Below are 19,436 nucleotides of genomic sequence, written 5' to 3'. Positions count from 1 at the left end.
TTTACACACACAGACACACACACACATACACACAGGTACAAAATGCAGTTTGGGTGGTCACCGCTACAAAACCTAAACCTACATTAAATTAATTGCTGGGCCAGAGCAACAAGCAGCAAACAAAACATTGACATATTTTCACCTTATAAAGTTGATATGGCAATAGTGTTAGCAAACAGTTGCCCATTTACACATCTAGCAAACATGAAACAGCATTATTATTATTGATTTGGAGTTGTGTTTCTGTCCACTGGTGAATTTAAGACAACATTCACTCTCTGTTAACTCTGTTTTGGTCGGCACCAACTCCTCTGGGAAATATCTGGCTCTTAAGCTGCTAAATGCTTCACCATGTTCACAAGATAGTTTTTAACCCTGTTTGTCTGCAGCAGAGGTTTTCCAACAGTGAGGCAGCTCAGAAGGAGCACACAAATTATACTCTTCTAAGTCATAAAATCTGAACACTGACATTCTACACTTCATTTTAGATTGACTTACACTTTCCAAGGCTATATATCCTGCGATGCAAATAAATGGCCAAAAATGCACTTAGAAATCACTGAGGTTGGCACTAGTAGTACATTCTGTAGATACTGCCGGTAGCATAAAACCACAATAATACAACATAATTCATTAGTTGATTTATGTTTTGTATTAATAATCTGAATCTGCAAAGTAACTAATGTTATCAAATAAACGTAAAAAGTACATTATTTGGTTTCCAAAGTAGAAGGATAAAGTAGTATAAACTGGAAATACTTGAGTAAAGTACAAGTACCTCAAATTTGCACTTTATTACTTGAGTGAATGTACTTAGACCACAAACCTTAAATCAAAAGTATACCTTCTAGTACCGACCGCCTGGAGATCCTGCTGCCCTCAGGTGACATGCCTTGGTCTCTTGGTAGTTTCCTGCTGTGGACACCCTGAGAACTGTATGTAAGAGAGAGACACATGCAGGGATCGAGTTTCTAAACACTGAATTGATCTGTTAGATACAAACAGCAGCCTGCAGTCACAATGATTCTCTTTCCATCAACTTCATCAGACACTTTATTCATGTCTTGGAGACAGTTGAAACTCTTCTCTACAGGCTTTGAATAATAATAAACTTTGAGAAGAAAATACACAAATTCATTTCAATAAATATGCAAACAATCAGATGTAAACACACAAATAGCATCAAGATAAAATATAAATTCCTCTCTCTTAGCAGCATAACCAAGGGACTTTGTTGATCAGGGATTTCACTTCCTGTTATCTGGTACTTACTTTGTTTGCACGCACACACACACACACACACACACAAACACACACACACAAAAAAAAAAAAAAAAAAAAAAAAAAAAAAAAAAAAAAAAAAAAAAAAAAAAAAAAAAAAACAAAAACACCTTGTAGCATTAAACATCAATGAAGTTCGAGTCTCCCCAAGGACTCAAAGCAACTCAAAGAGTGTAGTACCAAGACTCTACACATCATCTTATACAGTTTCAGAAAGACATGAATATTCTCTCATTTGTAACAGCATAACACACGTACAATACAGATGACTCCACATGTCTGAACAAACTTGCTGCACTCTCACATACAGTACAAGATAAATATACAGTATGACGTGGGAATTTACATACAGAAATGGACTATACATCATCTCCGCTTCTCCTTCAAAGACAAGTGTTGGCACAGAGGTTATCTTGATAGTCAGCATGATAGAGGCTCAAGGACCCAAAGTTTAATCTGCTCCGTGATAGAGTCATTGTATATCAATGCACATCTTTTTATGTGATAATCTTCACTCCCTTGGTCTTCATTAGTCAAGTCATTCTTGAAAGAACAAGCTACATAACGCCTTATAATATGGCACACAGTGCTTCTTTTTCACCTCAGCCTTAAAGGATAGGTTCAGATTTTTTTCTAGTTTACATGAATACACTACTCACGCCCATATATTCATAGAAAGAGTTATTTGCTACTGTAAACATTTCTCCTGTAATTGTTTCTGCTCTTTCAATGTATATATGGCAAGGGGATACTTAAAGCAGGACTAAGAGTCAGAATCTTTCATTCCCTAGGCTCCAAATGTTCATGTCAATCCCTCCAATATTTGTAGAGATATTTTATTTTTAGTCTAGAAAGTGGTGGACCAACTGACAGACCAACACAGTCATCTCTAGAGAGGTTAGCATGGTTAAAAATGTGAACTAATCCTTTAGGAACTTTGAATTTGGCACATTTCAGACTTCCCCCCGAGGGTCATCATCATTACCCCTCTATTTACCTCCACAATAATAACTGACATTGTTGATATTACTAACAATATCATAAGCTACATTATCAACACAATTGTGTTTTACAGAAGATCCTGCAAAGCAGCTCACAGCTGTACAGACAATGTGCTTTCATAGCTGCTCTATCACTTGATGCGCAAATTAAAGATATACCAAAACATAAAAACGTATTTAGAGACTAGTACTGGGCAACAGTGATGTTTTGGAATTATAAAGCATAATGGCATTCCCATCCACTTCTTTACACTTCACAAACTCAGTAGTCATTGACAAACATGTACAGTGCAGTTCTTTTACAGTTTATACACACTCATTGTTTTTTTCTTTATACATTGTCCAATGAGCTCCTTTATTCGCTTATTGACAGTGTTGAGTCTGAGTGCTGAGTTTTTAATTGGTCAGTCCATCAGCCCCAGGTTGGGTATCCATTCCACTGGGATGAAACATGAAGGCATCAAAAAGAACAGGAGGCTGAACACAAGCACAACTGAACTCAACTGCTATGGTCTTTGTAGGTTCATCTCACTCAGCAGTAAAACGTTGAGTTGAAATTAATCTTATCTACTGAGGCTGAAGCAAAACGACTTTCCAGCAAGTGGTTTAACTACAACTTGACACTGCTCTGGTAAAAGTACACAAGGCTGGTTGCAGGGCAGGGGCTCTGCTGAAGGATTTGCTCAAAACTAACTATGAGGCTAAAGAAGAGGCAAAGGGCTACATTCTCAGAGTTGATTTAAAGATCATGTTATGAGGTGGGGTTAAAGACAACAAAACTGAAAATGGTAAAAGAAAGAAGAAGACAGAAACTGTGGGAAAGAAGAAGATGCAGACACCCAAACATTGCTTAAGTTTTTTTCAGGTTTTGTTTGACCCTGTGTGGGTGTGCTGTCTAATGACATCAACATTGTTGCTACATAATGCCTCCACACACAAATAAGCCAGACAGGATGCACTATTTCCCACAAGAGAGACAGATTGTATGCTCCTCAGGTACTGAAGATAATGTACAAGAAAGGAAGCTGCAGGGCAGTGTGAGTAAATAAGTAGTACTAGAAATTATTTGAATCAGACTATGAATCAGACTTTGTCTTTGCACTAAAATTCCTGTAGTATTTTTTAAATTCAGAAATGCAGAACTTCCTCAGTCTGTCACTAGAGGGAGCTAAAACTGTGTTATACAGCAAAATGACATACAACTGCCCCCTACATTTCTGATAATAAATAACAGATGACACCAATGAACTTAAAGCCTTTGATGTCTGAGACATTTTTAATCTAAAATATGTATCTGCATCAACATTACTGTGTATGTCTTAATGCCAAATATGTTCTAGACGTTCTTTTATGTTCTAGATGTTCTTTTTTGATTAATGCTGTTTTGCATTTTGTATAATTAGAAATAATCTGCATCTACATGAGCAGCAGAGACAGACTAGAATAGAGTAGTAGGGTATTGAACTCTGTGCATGATTCTCCTACACACACCTATATTCGCATCCAAACACACACCTATCATTAACACCCTACTGGTTACCATACATTGTGTGTTCGGTTATTATTTGGGCTACTGATCTTTCCTCTTTGACGTCTCCTTAATGATCAGCAAGCTTTCATCTCAACGTAGGTGAGGCTGGGACTAATGGAACAGACACATACACAACACACCAGATACATGTACACACTACCAGGGACACTAGCGCAGGCTTACAGGGCCTGGGATTGCTTGCGTTCTCAATGAGCTAAGACCACAGAGAATATTGACTGGCTAGGTCGACTCCAACTCTACGGCTGCCAGAATCTGTGTGCAGGAACGCTTGGTCACTAGCCACAGGTGTGTGTAGGAGTGTGACCTACAGCTGTGATGTGGATCACTTGTATCCACTGCTGTGAATAAGGATAAATAATCCAAGGTGCTCTCTGTTAGCCGTTTGATATCGAAGCCAACGCATATGAACAGAGCATATAACCGCGCAGTCCCACAGCAGGCCCAATTTGCCAGCGTTCAAAGTGGCTTGACCCCAACCAGCTGACATGAATGCAATCATTCAGCCAGACCGGGGAACATTGGGTCTCCCAGGAGCCCGGCAGTTTTCCTACTTCCAGATTTTAGAGCTGAAGCACAGACCTAAGACTACACTGTCAATGCGTCAGCAGATAGACATAGTGACGGTGACCCCCCTGAAAACAATCAAGCACTGACATCCAGTTTAATCAAGGATAAGCCTGCTGAATCAGCTATACGACAAAGATGCTGTGACTCATGGAAACAGACGTGATGGAATGAGAGAAAAGGTGAATGGAAAAATTTAAACAAAAGAAATCATGATTAGTTTGGTTTGGATAACTGTTGGAGAGTGAAAGATATTCCCTCACAGACACTCTGAATATTGGCTCGTATATGTGTCTACTGCCTGTGTGTGGGTTCTGTTGCACTTGTGTTTGTTCTGCTATCCAGTGTGTTTGTGTAAACCAGTTCCTATTCTCGCGGTGGTATGTCGTAGGCCCCAGCAAGGAGAGTGTGAGTGCTGTGGATCACCTCCTTGCCTTTTTGCTCTCCACTCTTAGTCTTAGAACCTGGTGCTCTCATGTTTCAGCATGCGGATGTTGGTAAGTGTCCCGCTGCCCCTGTGGTGGTACCCGTAAGCCTGGCGCTGCCCCTCCAGTCACCGGGCGCTGCTGCCTGCCGACGACATGCTGCTGCTGGGACTGGAGCTGCCCGAGCCCCGGTCTTCAAACACACTGATCTCTAGCTGAGGAAATGAAAAATGTCAAGGATCATCACGTATTAAAATACAGGGTTGAGAAAGTGCTGGTGGATACAATTCCACAACCCCCAACAACAGCAATAGGCCTGGATCCTTTCATATCCAAACCCTCTGCTCACTTATACTAGATGTGTAAAGCTAGACCAGACTGCAAGACTTTTGAAATCTTCATGTTTCTGTACTGCTCTCACTTTTCATACCATGTGGGGGTGCACAACTTAAACAACTGATCTCAAGTGAGGTGCATTCATGAGATTTTTCTACTTGGAGAGATCAGTGGCTGGCGTGAATTACAAAATTCACATTGCATGGTCTTCTCCTGTCTCAGACTCATCTCCGAGGTGCTTCAGAAATGACTGCATCTTCTTTTTGTTTGAAAAAGGTTGTAGAATCTGGAACAGCTTGTGACAAGGTGAAGATATGTCTCAATACCACTCAATTTAGATTTGCGGATTTGCCCACTTAAGGGTTTTTTATTCAAATCTCAATGTGTTTAAATTTAAATTGTGATCTCAAGGTGATACAAGTGAGATGCATGCTATGCAGTTCGTTGAGAGAATGAGGTCTCTAACTAGCCTTCATAAGCAGAGACCATATTGTATAGGAATGCATTGACTAATAAGTGTTGGTAATCGGTTGGCCCTGTTACTTGGAGCCTGTTCTTTGAGCCAGGTCTGTGTGATGTCTATGGACATAAGGAAATGACATGAGGAACTGTGAAGGAACACTCCAGTTGACAAAGAGAGACACACATCTGGCCACTTAAAATAACAATAAAAAAACATACAATGAGTGTGAAGAGAAAATATTGTGATAAATAGAGCACCTTATTTTGGAATGACTAAACAGAACAAGATGGCCTGAGCAAACAAAGCACAACATCACAAGTGCATATACACCTTAGGCTGCTGATTCATCACATTCCCCTTTTTCTTTTTCACATTTCTTATCAAAAGGACATTTGAAGGTAGCATGCATGCTTTTTTCAGCCCCGTCCTGCTTCAGCTTTACTCCTGGGAATGACAGTTAGCCATTGAACAGCTCCTCTGCAGCAGCTGGAGTTTAAGTGCCTTGTTCAAGGGCACCTTGATGGTAATTTATGAGGAGGAGAAGGTACTTCTTATTCATGTATCCAACCCAGATGTTTTTAGCAGTTCCAGTAATTCTAAGTGGAGACCTTCCACTCATGGACCCTGGTTTCTTCAACCTCTAAACTACTGCCAGCTCCTCTCAGTCTTTTATATGTCTGACTGTCCTTTTTGTTGCACACTTAAAGCAGCAGATGAGCAAAGGATACAACCCTCATTCCTCTCTCTACGGGGTCTGTTAGCAGCAGACCTCTAGGAGCGTAGATCTTCTCATTCTGCTCCTGGACGTAGCCTGATATCTTCTTCAGCACCTGGAGTAAAAACAGAGGGGTGGAGAGGAGGACAGAGGTACATTTGGAGATAATCCAGATTTGTTTAGAACCATTGGAGGCATAACAAAAACCTTAAAATAACAAGCAGAACATGTGATCTAGCAGAAAATGATATTCCAACTGTGGATCCATTACCCTTATATTACTTTTCAAGTGCACTCTGTGTTACATGTAATAACCATGTACCTAAAAGAGGCTAAACAAGGGCAGGACTGCAGCAACTTTAACCTCCCCCTGTGCTGTCTTGGGTGGAAAAAAAAGAAAAATGGAAGAAATGAGTTTGCAGTCCTTCTGCGCATAGTTAGCATATGGCATACGATACTAACTCTCTCGAGTCATTGCCCGTCTTTATTTTTCCTGAACATTATAATCTAAACTCAAAGTAATTCCATTATGCTCTAAGTACGGCAGTTATTTTTATACATAGTTCCAAGCCACTCATGTTAAGCAAGGCTGTATGAATTGAATTACTAAAATTGACGAGCATGAGCTTTTCTCTTTTTGAAGTTTTCCATTTGGAAGCTTTAGTTCCTAATTCCAAAGATGGCCCTCTCAGGCTAAATGTCATGCCTTGGTTAACTGTCGGGGCAATTTGGAAACACTCTCAAATGTGAGGTGGACAGTTTATTTGGATTGCATTGGCACTGGACTTATTTCTCAGTTTTGCAAGTGAGTATTGCATCAAATGTGCAAAAACCACAGAGCAGCAGTGGAGTGAAGCTGAGCACTAAGTTCAGACCATGCCTTGGCACACAAATTCAAACAGGCATGCCTGTATACACTCTCCTACGCATTACAACTACACACACAGTTTGCCCTGGAGACTAGGAGAGTGCACTGTGATGTAGTCCCATGTTGCTGCTGATAGCAACCAAATGACTGCTGACTGATGCCCGGTAATGCTAAATGGACAGATATTAGCTAAAGTGGCATCATTAGAGCAGCTTATTCAGCCTCAGCTATGCTTCTGCGGACACCAACAATGCTGATGTGCCATGCCTCTCCTACACTCTGTCTAAACATGTCAATCAGCTAACCACGCTCCACTGGGCCTCATGTACACTGAGAGAGCTGTCACCACTACTAAAAAGGAGGTGCAATCTTTAGCACATCTGTGTGTCTGTACTAGAACAACACACATTTGTATCACTTAAAGAAAGAAATTACAGCATTGCATACTGTATATTCTACTGTATAACAAAAGGAAAACAAAGGTTTATTACAACTTTGGTCTTATTTTTGTAGCTTTGCAATTCGTTTCTAGTCACCAAGTTAATGGTTGAGATCTGGGAACACGGCTGAAATGACAATCAGACAATCAGTTTGTTGTACAATTGTAAACAAGTAATATTATTTACAACTTTATTAGGATGTAAAACCAAAATTGACAGCACCTGGAAGTCTGGCTAACCTTGGGGTTTGTTTAAAACCTGTAGGATTGTCTGACCACTTGTTTATCTTTCCCAGTCAGCCATTTTAGCAATTACCTACAAAACTACAAAAAGAGGATCCATTTTACAAGTTACAATTATCCTTAGAAGTATGCTGTATTGGGATGGACACTTTTGCGTCTGATTGGTTGAATATGACAGATTCACTTCCTCTTTTGTAAGTTAACTAAAGGTCACTGCAGCACTCGGCCTTGAGAGATTAAAACAATAGAAACTGAGTAACACACTGAGCAGCGCTCCTCTGGGATGTCAAAGGCCTGTTACAGCTGCAGACACAGCTGCTAATATAGTAACCCCTGCTAGTGGAGACTTAACCACAGAAAATACATCTTTCTGTCTCCCACTGGAAGAAGATGAAGAAAAAAAGACATTTGTTCAATAAAATTATTTGGAAAATGTTACAAACGGGGAGCAAACAAGACATGAAATTCCTCAGTGAAAAACCATTTAAGAAGCCATCAAAAGGCAGTGGTTTGCTCTATTGCGCTGCTTTAAATCAGTCACATCTATGTCAAGTACACATAAGCAGAACGCAATAAATATTCGGCTTGGAACAATGATAGTATCTCCACAAACACAAATGTCTTTTGTTATAAATGCCATCAAAGAGAATGAAGTATCATAGAGAAAAAGAAGAGACACACAGAGCCCTGACTAATAGGTTTATTGTGGTCAAGGGAAAAGGCCAATCCTTTCACTGCTAGAGAGCCCTCAGGGCAGCTCAATCCTCTTCAGCGTAACAATATGACAGTCTAGTACACAAGCTGTGGTGCTGTTGTACTGGCATGTCTGTGACAACCATTCTAGGAAAAGCTTTGTGAGTGTGTGCATATCGCCTAAGAAGCAAAGGTGTCGCAGTCTGTTTCACATGCATGCCACAAGTGTTTATTCCTCTGCTAGAATAAAAGCTGTTCATGTCACCAAGTGCAATATAAAAGGAATAATGTGTGTATACATGTGTCTTAGTGAGTCCCATTTGTGCGGCCACATTCTTGTGAATAATAGAAGAACAAAAAATAGGAGATGGAGGGCACACTGTCTGCATGAGGGACGCTTTATGAATGCTTGTGCGCACTTGTATCTGTTCTGACATGCTGGGAGCAATCAGTGTCCTTTGATAGGGTGAGAAGTAAGCTTCAAGGGGTCTGGGTGCTCCAGTGAATCTGCACACTGATCCACGCTCACTGGTGTGTGGCCTCTTTATCAGCACACACGCATGTGCGCCCACAAACAGCAACAACTTGGGTGGGTATTTTTGATCATGTGCAGTCATAACGTCATTCAACCAAGATGATTAAGTTACAGAAGTAAATAAACAACTCTCCTGCGGGGCTGATAGCATCTCAGCGCCTCAATGGAGCGGCTCCCAGCTGACAGGGAGATGAAAGGAGCCTCAGACCAGGCCGTTTGTGCATGGCTTCAACATGGCAACAAGTCCTTTTGTGCTTCTCGGTCAAGCTCCCAGTACCTCTGTACTGCTTTGATAAAGAAATGTTTACAAATGCAACAAGACTAGGGAGATGAATGTTGACACATAGCCATGCTGAGACTTCACGCCACTCCAGTTTCATCTAAACACCGGCAGGTAGCTACACAGACACAAAAGGATTAATCAAACTCACTTGGTTGGTCACTTGATTGTGTTCTGTATGCGTGCGCTCTTGTTCAATCTCACGTTGTGTCAAGCTGCAAAACAGCGGCACAGACGTTTAATCACCTGCCCTTTCTCAAGATAGACATCTTGGTTCTGCTGAAGGTAAATGTCATGTTGCGTTTGGCGTGCCATGCTGTGCCCACCGGCACACAGCTGTGGACTTAAACACCGGTTTTAAAAGCTAGTGGATGGACAGCTGACGGGAATATTGTGCAAGAGAGAATCAGATAGATCTTATCTCCTGTTTTTTGGCTCTGCTGCCCTGTGTCAGTGGGTGTAAATAACTTTGTGTTCTGACCTCAGAGAGCCATAGTGCATTAGGACACACAATGGAATGCTTTTGTGTGAGATAGAGCTGGCTTCCATAAAAATGGATAAATATGGCCGTAAATAAGTCTTATGGATGGGCAGTGGAGTTTATAAAAACCCGTTGTGAATGAGTAATGGTTGAGCTGAAATATTCCTACGACGACGCACGCTAAGAGGATCCAGATCCATTAAATTATGTTGATATTTTTAATATTAATTGTTTAATTAATTATTTAATGTTTGCATATTTATCATGGCAGCACAGTGGCCTTTCTCTGTGGAAATAGCAGGGCCTGCGTGGGTTTCTACCAGGTGTTATGGTTTCCTGCTCACATGCATATTTGCAAGGTTTGTAAATTGCCTATGGGTGTGAATGTTTGTTTGTCTATATGTAATGGTTGTGTGAAAGACTGGCGACCTGTCCAGGGTGTACTCTGCCTCTCCCCCAATAAAAGCTAGAAAATACTCTATAGCCCCCCTTCTAGCCTCATCATCAAAAAAAATGATGGATATTTTTCTATATTTACAGCAACAGTCCACTGTTTTTTCCTATTCATGCTTCATCAGATTTGCTCTGCGATCCATAACTTCCTAACAGACTGTTATGAGACTGTGGCCTCTGGAATAATGATTGAGTTTTCTATAGATGTATTTTAGCTGCAGAAAGGAGAAAACTCTGAGTAGCCATACCAAAACAAGCTCTAATAAAAAATTTAAGAAATTGTTTTTTTTGGTTAGTGGTATAATTTCATCTAATTCTTAGATAGAAAGAAAATGAGCATATTTCCCAAAACTTTGTTTGTTGTTTTGTTTTGCATTGATAAAACCTCTTCGTTTAATTATCTTTCTTGTCCACAAATGCTATTTGGCCATTTTGTGTGCTGGCATTTAGGTGTGCACAGGCTTATTACCTTCTCATAGCGTGTCTCCATGCAGAGGAAGACGATATAAGCTGTTGCACAAGCCAGACATCCTTCCAGGTACGACTGACCTCCAATTTTTTCGGCCTCCACATAATAAGAGTTCAGGGTCTTCACTGTCTCCTCAAGCAAGGTTCGCTCAATCTACTTACAAACACAAACAAATTTCCAGGTAGAGATATGGAGGCATGCACACAACATAAGGACTGCGAAAATGAAAAGTGCTCTGGCATAACCGTGGGAGCAAGCTGTTCAGCTATAAAACAGCCTGCCAAACATACCAGCTGCATTCTGCTCAACCCAAAGTACTCCTACTTCGTCAATTTATCAACACACCTCACTTGAAGAAGAAACATGAGGCTAACATTAAAAATTACTCATAAGTGTTACAGCATTGGGTAGTGGTTTGAGCATCTGACAGAGAACATTTACATTTAAAATGTTTACTAATGGTCCCTTTGCACTGACTCCCTGTGTGTTTCTCTCTCTGTTTATGTTTCTTTCTTGCTGTGTGTGTGGACTGTCTGCTTCAGATGCTAATTGCTAGACACATCTACAATAATACTCCAACATAACATTATTCACAGATGCTAATACAGCAAGGTAAAAAGGGCAAATAAACAGCACATTCTCTCCTAGAGCCCAAAGTGTTTGAACATAACAGCATGAGGCCTTTTTTAAGGGCTTCTGAGCAAAGACAGATGTTTTAATATAGTTGTAATATTTACTTATTCTACTGTACTTGTGTCTGTTCATTTACTGACAAGTTTAAGTTAATGCACAAGCAAATATCAAATCATTCACGTGTTCTGTCATCCAGGGTGCACTACTGTGGTAATGTTATTAAGATATATTGAGCCATCACCCTTTCTGTGCTGGAGAGTGGGTGTTGTTTCAAGTGAGTTGGAATTTTGCCAGTATATTACATTAGCCTGGGTGTATGAGTGCGTGTTTGTGCTCACCCTGTTGTCGAGCTCTGAGGGGAATTTGTTCTGGAAGCGGCACACGGTTCCTTCGCTGTAGTCTCTCTGTACAAACACCTTTGTTACCAGCGATGCACTGTGCCTCAGCTCCTGAAGGTTGTGAAACTGAGCGGAGGAAATACACACGTTAAATTTGTGCTGCATAAATACATTTATATTCAAGCAAGTGCAAGAGTAGCATGTGATTTTCTTGTATGTAGTGTTTTTGATCCGGTAATATACTGTGACTCCAGACCAGATACAGAGAACTTAAATTCTCAGAAATTCCAGTCTGACCAAAAACCATCTCAATACAAGTTGTCCAAATTTTACCTGACAACAGAGGTGCAACAGGGCTACACAGTGAGAGAATGGTACTATGCTACACATAAACAGCAGTGCAGGCACAGTGGGCACTCTCACTGCATTCTTCCAGCATCATCAGGCCCAATAGCAGTAATAACGAACACAATGAAAGACACCCCCGTTACAGCAATGTGGTGCTGAGTGTCATTCTCCGGAAAGAATACAGCAGCAAGCAAGTGGGCCAGTGTAACTTGCCCCCTGCCGATCTAAATGACTCCTCAGAAGAGGATGGTAATAAGAGATACAGTAGGAGTTTAACAGTAGGGAGAGAGGGATGAACAAAAAGAGGGTGAAAAAATAGAGTGAGAAACAGTATGAGAGTCATGTATTCATTTCAGAGTCTCAAATAATTTTAGAAAAACTCCATGTTTCACAGAATGTGTTTAACATCTGTGCAGTTGTTCCCTTTTTATATTCTCTTAATTTTATTCCATGGATAGTTTGGCTAGCTACTGCAGTGTTGCTATAAATGAAAGCAAGAAGAGCCTCTGTTTATGAGGTTACCTGAATGTACTGTATGAGAGCCAAGTAAGCAGACATAGTACAGTGTCAGCCTTTCATCTCTATCTCTCACGACCAAGAATAACATCCAAGCTGCTATTTTCGTCAGCCGAGAGCCAAAATCATCTCACAGCCACTAGATCTTTCTGTCTGCCAAAGCTTTTAATATACTTCTTTTTGCCTCCTCCATCTCTCTAACATATTGCCCCCCCCATCCTCCTCCTCCCTCCCGTGCTATCTTTGGGCCATCGTGATGAACAACAAGTCACTCTATTAATAGGAGCAATTATCAGCACATGATTGAGAGTCATTTATCCAAGTCAGAATCAGTTGGCCGAGGTACAGGTTAATTAAGATTATACAGGTTCTTTGTTCGTCACTGTAAGAATGAGTGTGGGTGTATGTGCTGAATGTATGTGCGTATAAACTGTATATATGGAAGTATGTGTTTAAGCAGCCATACCACAAGGGAAGTGCTCTATTAAAAATAGAGGTCCTGCAACTTGAGTAGGTTAAACCTTTTTTACTTTAACAGATATTAGCAGTAAAAAGTACTCAAGTATTTAAGTAAGAGGATGTAGAAAGACAAATGAAAAAAGAAGAAGAAAGGATGGCAATATTTTAGTAGACAGGGGTCCTGAGAGGAGTCAAGTTCAGAGGCATCTGAGTGAAACTAGCCAGCTTGCCTTGCACTGTCACATGCACTGCATTCAGGCCAGTGGGACATCACGGTGTGTTTTGGCTTGTTGTTGACCTACTGCCCTCTGTCTTACATCTCTGTGCTACATGGAGCTCACAGCTGAGCAAAGCAGGCAGGAGTCATGTGTCTCTGTGGCAGCCAATCAAACACTGAGTCCATTTATTTGTCCAAACACAGCATCTGAGAGGACATACCACTCCCCTGATTTTAATGAACTTAGAAACTTGTGTTTCAGAGTTTAAAACGGATTGGTCCAATGGGGAAGTCGTGGTTAAAGGTCAAAACTGAAAAATGTTGTGCCAGCCAGTCTATTCTGCGTCACTTCATGTAATGCTCTGATTGGGTGGTTTGTAGACGTGGGTTTAGTTTAGTTTATTTGTTTATCTCGAACAATCAACAATGTTGCAAAACATAAAAAACATAAGATAAAACACAAACAATCAGAATCTAACAAAAACAACAACAAAAAAAGAAAAAATATAAAAACGATTCGTTCGAGAAGGTGCAGGCAGAAGCAAATAGCTTATTTGGACCTGCCCCTTATTTCCCAAAATGATATTATACAAACTAAAATAGATATGCAAATATAGCATACAATTTTTCGGTCTTACAGTAATTTACAACAATACAATAATATACAACAATACCATTAAATTACAAATTACAATCCTCTGTTTCAGTTTATTCTTTTCTGTATTGATCAAGTAATGATGTCTTTAAACTATTTTTGAACTGAATGATATTATGGCTCTGTTTGATATCATTGTTCAGTCCATTCCATAAGGTCACCCCACAAACTGAAACACATGCTTTTAACAGTAGTTCGCACAAGTGGTTGCTTAAATATACAATGACCTCTTAGATGATATCCCCCATTTCTTTCATTAAACATTGCACATATGTTAAATGGTAAATTATTTTCTTTAACTTTAAACATAAATTGAGCAGTTTTAAATGTAACAATGTCCATAAATTTCAGCAAATGTGAATTAAAGAACAAATGATTAGTGTATTCATAATACCCAATGTGATTTATTATCCTAATTGCTCTTTTTTGCAATGCACACATTTTTTTCAAGTTGCTTTTGTAAGTATTTCCCTAAACTTCCACACAATATAACATATATGGTACAATAAGGGTGCAGTACAGAGTATCTAATGTATTTTTGTTCAAGATGTATCTAGTTTTACTCAATATACCAATACTCCTGGCCATCTTTGTGCACAAATATTTAATGTGTGGCTTCCAGCAGAGTTTATGGTCAAGAACAACACCCAGAAATTTATCTTCGTAGACTCTTTCAATTGTTTCATTATCAATTACTATTTTAACATCTCAATTTATAGTATGATTTCCGAATATCATGAATTTAGTTTTGTTCAAGTTTAAAGATAACTTATTTGAATCAAACCATAGTTTTAATTTAGTCATTTCATTAGTGACCATTTCCAGCGTCTGCTGCAAGTTATCCCCACAACCAAAAATATTTCTGTCATCTGCAAAAATAGTAAATTTTAGTACATGTGATGATTTACAAATATCATTTAAGTAAAGGATAAACAATTTGGGGCCTAAAACTGACCCCTGTGGAACTCCACAGGAAATATTAAGACTCGTTAACCGGTGATTACCCATTTGAACAAACTGACTCCTGTTTTCAATATAGTTTTTTATCCAGTTAAAGGCCACACCTCTTATGCCATACCTTTCCAATTTTTTTAACATGATTTTGTGATCAATATTATCAAAAGCTTTTGTTGGGTTGTAGCGGCAGTTGTGAGAATTTGATCCTCAATTCGGTCCTTCCTCTCAATCAAATGTGTACTTCTCTGCAGCTCAATGTTAATTGACCTCACCCTAAATAACCAATAACAATTTACTTAAAAATGCCAAAGTTCGCCAACAGTTATTCTGCTTTGAAGAGGATTCCATCAAATATTTATTGTGGTGTAGTCACGTGGTGTTGATGTTACTGGCATTGCGGTCTTGTCTGTGTCCATTTAAGCCTTTAAGATAAATGTTTTCTATTGGCAGAGTGCTCATGTTTACTCTCCTGCGTGGGAGATATGGGTTCAAATCCAGCCTATTACTGTGTCTAAATATAGTACACAAGCAAACAGCAATGGTAAAATGTCATACTGATCACACGTGACTCTAATAAGAAGCTCTTCACCATGCGGCACTGTCTGACTTCTCCTTCCACCCACACATCTATCACTTTTAGATTGGTTTACATTTGTTTGCACATTGATTCAATGCAGAAGTGAAGTAAACACAGGCAAGATAAGTTAAAGAAGGAGGATGTGTCACCAGTTAAGAGGCTCATAAAAACACATTTCATTAAGCAAACAAAAGATAGCGACTAATGAACAAAACAGCAAAGTACAAAGAAATGATGCATTTCATATTTTAGGTGCAGAAATAGCCACTGGTTGCACAGACAAATAAAAGGTAAAGAATTAAACTACTCAATGTTAATTTAAACCAGAAGTAAAAGATGACATAGGATGCATCAATGACCTCTCATGACCAAGGCTGGGGCTAAAATGAAAAAAGAATAGCACTTTTAACATATTTTCTTTGTCATTCCAACTCTGTTAGCCTCCCCCTATCTATTTCCTCCAGCTTGGATCTAAGGGTCTGTGTTACTGGCATTGCCTCGACATGTTTCGTAGTCTAGTCACTTCGTCTTAAGGAACACATAGTGACAGCAAGGGTGAGTGCTGCCAGTGGGCAGACATTGCAAAATGCACACACACACACACACACACACACACACACACACACACACACACACACACACACACACACACACACACACACACACACACACACACACACACACACACAATTACACCACACACAATAAATACATTCAGAGTTAGACGTTTCAGTCTCGCTCCAAAGCTCTTTCAGCATTTTTCTAACTTTCAGCTCTCTCTTTTCATCTCTTCATAATATAACTGGTTTTCTGCCATTGGGAGCAGCATATTTGCTGCCAAGCTAGGCTAGCCAGAGGTCTATAAATCATATAAAGTTTAGACAGTGTTGACAAAACAGTCAAATTTCCATGAGATCTAGGTGGAAGATCAGTGGCTGTGGCCAAAGCTGGAAGAGGAAATCTCTTGTGGATAAAGGTGTAGCATTGTTTCAGTAGAGAGCTGAGCCTGTGCCAGCCTCTGAGATGATTCCTGTGCTTGGACACATTATTCGTCAACATTGTGTAGTACTCGAGCCAGGGCTACCCTACAGACTGAGATGAGGATCTGGCAGTAGTGGACTTAATGGATCCAGAGACCATCCATGCAGCACTAGCAGTCTGCAGTATGAGCTGAGTGTTAGTCACTTAACATAGTCATTTGCTGACTTGGAATAAATATCAATGAGTTCTAATACAATTTGAGACAGTGAGACTGAAAGAGAGAGAAAGAAAGAGAGAGAGAGAGAGAGAGAGAGAGAGAAAAGAGAGAGAGATAAAAGCATGGATGGGAAGCAAACTGTGCTGCTCATCTCAAACACCAATCACCGATGGTTACAAACTGCAGCAGTGTGTTCACATTAAATATGCCATGGATAATTGATGGGCCTTGGACATAAAATTGGTCCTGGTTGTACACACCGGATGTGTTTGTGTGGACGCGCGTGTACTGTATGTGTGCGTGCGTGTAATTGATGGGGCTTGGACAGGGATACTGGCAGACCACCAAAGGAAATCAGGGCCACTCTGCCAATGTCTTGCAGGCTCAGAAAAAAGAAAGAAAAAACACAATCATGAATCCTGCCCAGCTTACTGTCCATTGCACTTTACCTGCAGCACCATTAAGCTTGAATTACAACTTCACTCACTCATAAATTGGATGCTTTTAGCTGTATCCAAAATACATATGAACACACACAGACACACACACAGACACACACACACAAACCTACACTCATGCATGCACATACTATATTGCTTGGTCGAGTGTAAGCTAGCTCAAACTTGCAAAGTAATGGCTGTCTCCTCTAGTGAGATCATTATTATGATAACTAAGGCAGCCATGTCTTCAGCATTATGGTGACATACACCGAGGATACAAAGGAGGAGAGAGGAAGATATGCTGCTGGCCTGACAGCTACCGGGCATTACTGAGGCTATATATACATCAGAAAACACTAGTTGGAGTAATGAGTTGTACTATGTGACTGCCTGAAAAACACCATTTCTGTCATGGGCTCTGTGCATCTTTTGCTTGGTGCTGTATAGAGTTGTCAATCATGTTGACTACATTTATTACAGGCATGATGAAAGCTGAGTATGGAAAGCTGATTCACTATGTGGCCAAGGACAAAGCCTTGTCAAGCTAATTTAAAAGTATGACAGAGGAAGAGAGAGAGAGAGAGAGAGAGAGAGAGAGAGAGAGAGAGAGAGAGAGAGAGAGAGAGAGAGAGAGAGAGACTGTCCCTGTCCATGGTGCTGAGTGCTCCATCATCATTACTCTCATCAGGCTCCTCAGCTTTGGGTACAGGATATCTCTACCTGAATGACATTGGTTTCTGTTTCTTACTAGACAAGGCATGAAAAAACAAAACATTATTTATGGTAATAAAGTATAAAGTGTGATGAAAGTAAATGAAATTGAAGATCCTGCAACAATATTTTCTTGCGTGAAGATAACGTGACATGACTCTGTCCTACTACTCTTCTTCAAATTCACAATAAGCCAGGTCCAGTCGGCTGGTTAGATTGAATTAAGGCAACATTCACAATAAACCACAGAAATCGGAGGCAGAAGAAACAGTCAGTTTAAAAGACTGCATTTCTTAGGGAAAAAAGAACAAACGGAGGTACAGAATCATTTCGGGTTTTCTTCAAAAGGTAGCGGAAGAGCTGAATTCCTTACCTCTGTCGCCATATTGCAGTAAGAGGGTGCAGGTTCTGTCCCGTGCTGAAAACGACAACCGTTTGCTGGTGCTGTGTGGGACAACGCGAGTATAAAGCTTTGGCAGGAAGACTGGAGGCACGAGAGCGCGTGCATGTGCGTGACTGAGCGCGCACCCTGCGAGTGTTATCGCGGAAGGGGGGTTATATTCGAATAATTTGCGCTCAGAATTAGTCCTCAAACTCAGGCTTTCAAAACGCAAATGAGTGAGTTCCCAAGTATTAGCTGTTTATTAAGGTTGGGTTTTCTTTTTGTGGGCTATCAATCATTTCATTGATTATCAATAATTCAAATAAAGTGCCATATGGTTTCCGTTTAGACCACTCCAAGCAAAATAACAACTGCCATTTCTTCACTAAAAGGCAAAAGATTAATGGAATGTCCGAAAAGGCATAAAAATATGTAATAGGCTACATATATTAGATCTTTATTAAATCACAGGTCAATGATAATGTGAGCCCCAAGGGAAATATTAATTTATTCTGAAGCATGAATCACTTGTTACTGCCAGGGTGCAGTGAAGCTCAAATGAATTCAAGCCTGTTTTCATATAGGCTAATACTGTTCAGTCATCCTGTGTTTACTCTTGCCAACACTGCTATCCTTTGGTTCTGGTGCAAAGTGGTCATCCTGCTGTGACTCATACTGTAGCCCATATGTTTATTGCACCATTAGAAAAAGTGCTCATATTAAACATTCATCAGAGCCCACTTGGCTGTTCTATATTGCCACTTTTTCATTTTAAGAATAGAACATTCTTCCAGTTCACCACCAGATCAAGGTCTAACTTGGTTTAAATTTTTTACAAGGTTGACTTGACTTGTATTTGTGCTCTTGAAGCTCCCAAGGACAGAAAGATGTTTTTGATTAGATAAGGGAAATCACTTTCATGGGGCTATTTTTGGGGTAAGACTCTTTTTTTCTATTACTTGTTTGACATCAGGAGTCATGACGTGCTGAAATTAGCCACTTTTCCTCTCACTACAATACACATTCGCCGAGGTATGCTTAGATCACATTTCTGGAATAGATGCTTAAATGCACGCACAAATATATCCACATAGCCCCGGCATCATCCAACTCTTATGAATGGAAACACAATCCAAAAATAAGATGGAAGAGCTTTAACGAAATGAGAATTATGCAGAACTAATATTATTTGCCAGGATCCTGCTGC

The 19,436-nt window shown here is 40.0% G+C and overlaps 1 protein-coding gene across 1 annotated transcript; it reads right to left on the bottom strand.

Annotated features, from left to right (window-relative positions):
* Nucleotides 1-1,391: 1,391 nt before the first annotated feature.
* golga7bb (golgin A7 family, member Bb) lies at nucleotides 1,392-18,342 on the bottom strand. The gene is made up of 5 exons (XM_039784283.1): nucleotides 18,221-18,342; nucleotides 11,770-11,895; nucleotides 10,799-10,951; nucleotides 6,351-6,452; nucleotides 1,392-5,038 (listed from the first exon to the last, which is right to left on the bottom strand). The coding sequence occupies exons 1-5, from the start codon at nucleotides 18,230-18,232 to the stop codon at nucleotides 4,952-4,954; spliced, it is 480 nt and encodes a 159-aa protein (XP_039640217.1). The 5' UTR covers nucleotides 18,233-18,342; the 3' UTR covers nucleotides 1,392-4,951.
* Between the last annotated feature and the right edge of the window lie 1,094 nt (nucleotides 18,343-19,436).

This window comes from Perca fluviatilis, chromosome 19, assembly GCF_010015445.1.
Source record: "Perca fluviatilis chromosome 19, GENO_Pfluv_1.0, whole genome shotgun sequence".
Taxonomy (NCBI): Eukaryota; Metazoa; Chordata; class Actinopteri; order Perciformes; family Percidae; genus Perca; species Perca fluviatilis.
This window is presented reverse-complemented; position numbering and strand designations above follow the sequence as displayed.

Coding starts and splice junctions, on each gene's coding strand:
- golga7bb (XM_039784283.1), bottom strand. Junction 10,952..11,769: donor CCTCAGAGCTCGACAACAGG/GTGAGCACAAAC, acceptor GTTTGTAAGTAG/ATTGAGCGAACCTTGCTTGA. Junction 6,453..10,798: donor TGGAGACACGCTATGAGAAG/GTAATAAGCCTG, acceptor TTTTTACTCCAG/GTGCTGAAGAAGATATCAGG.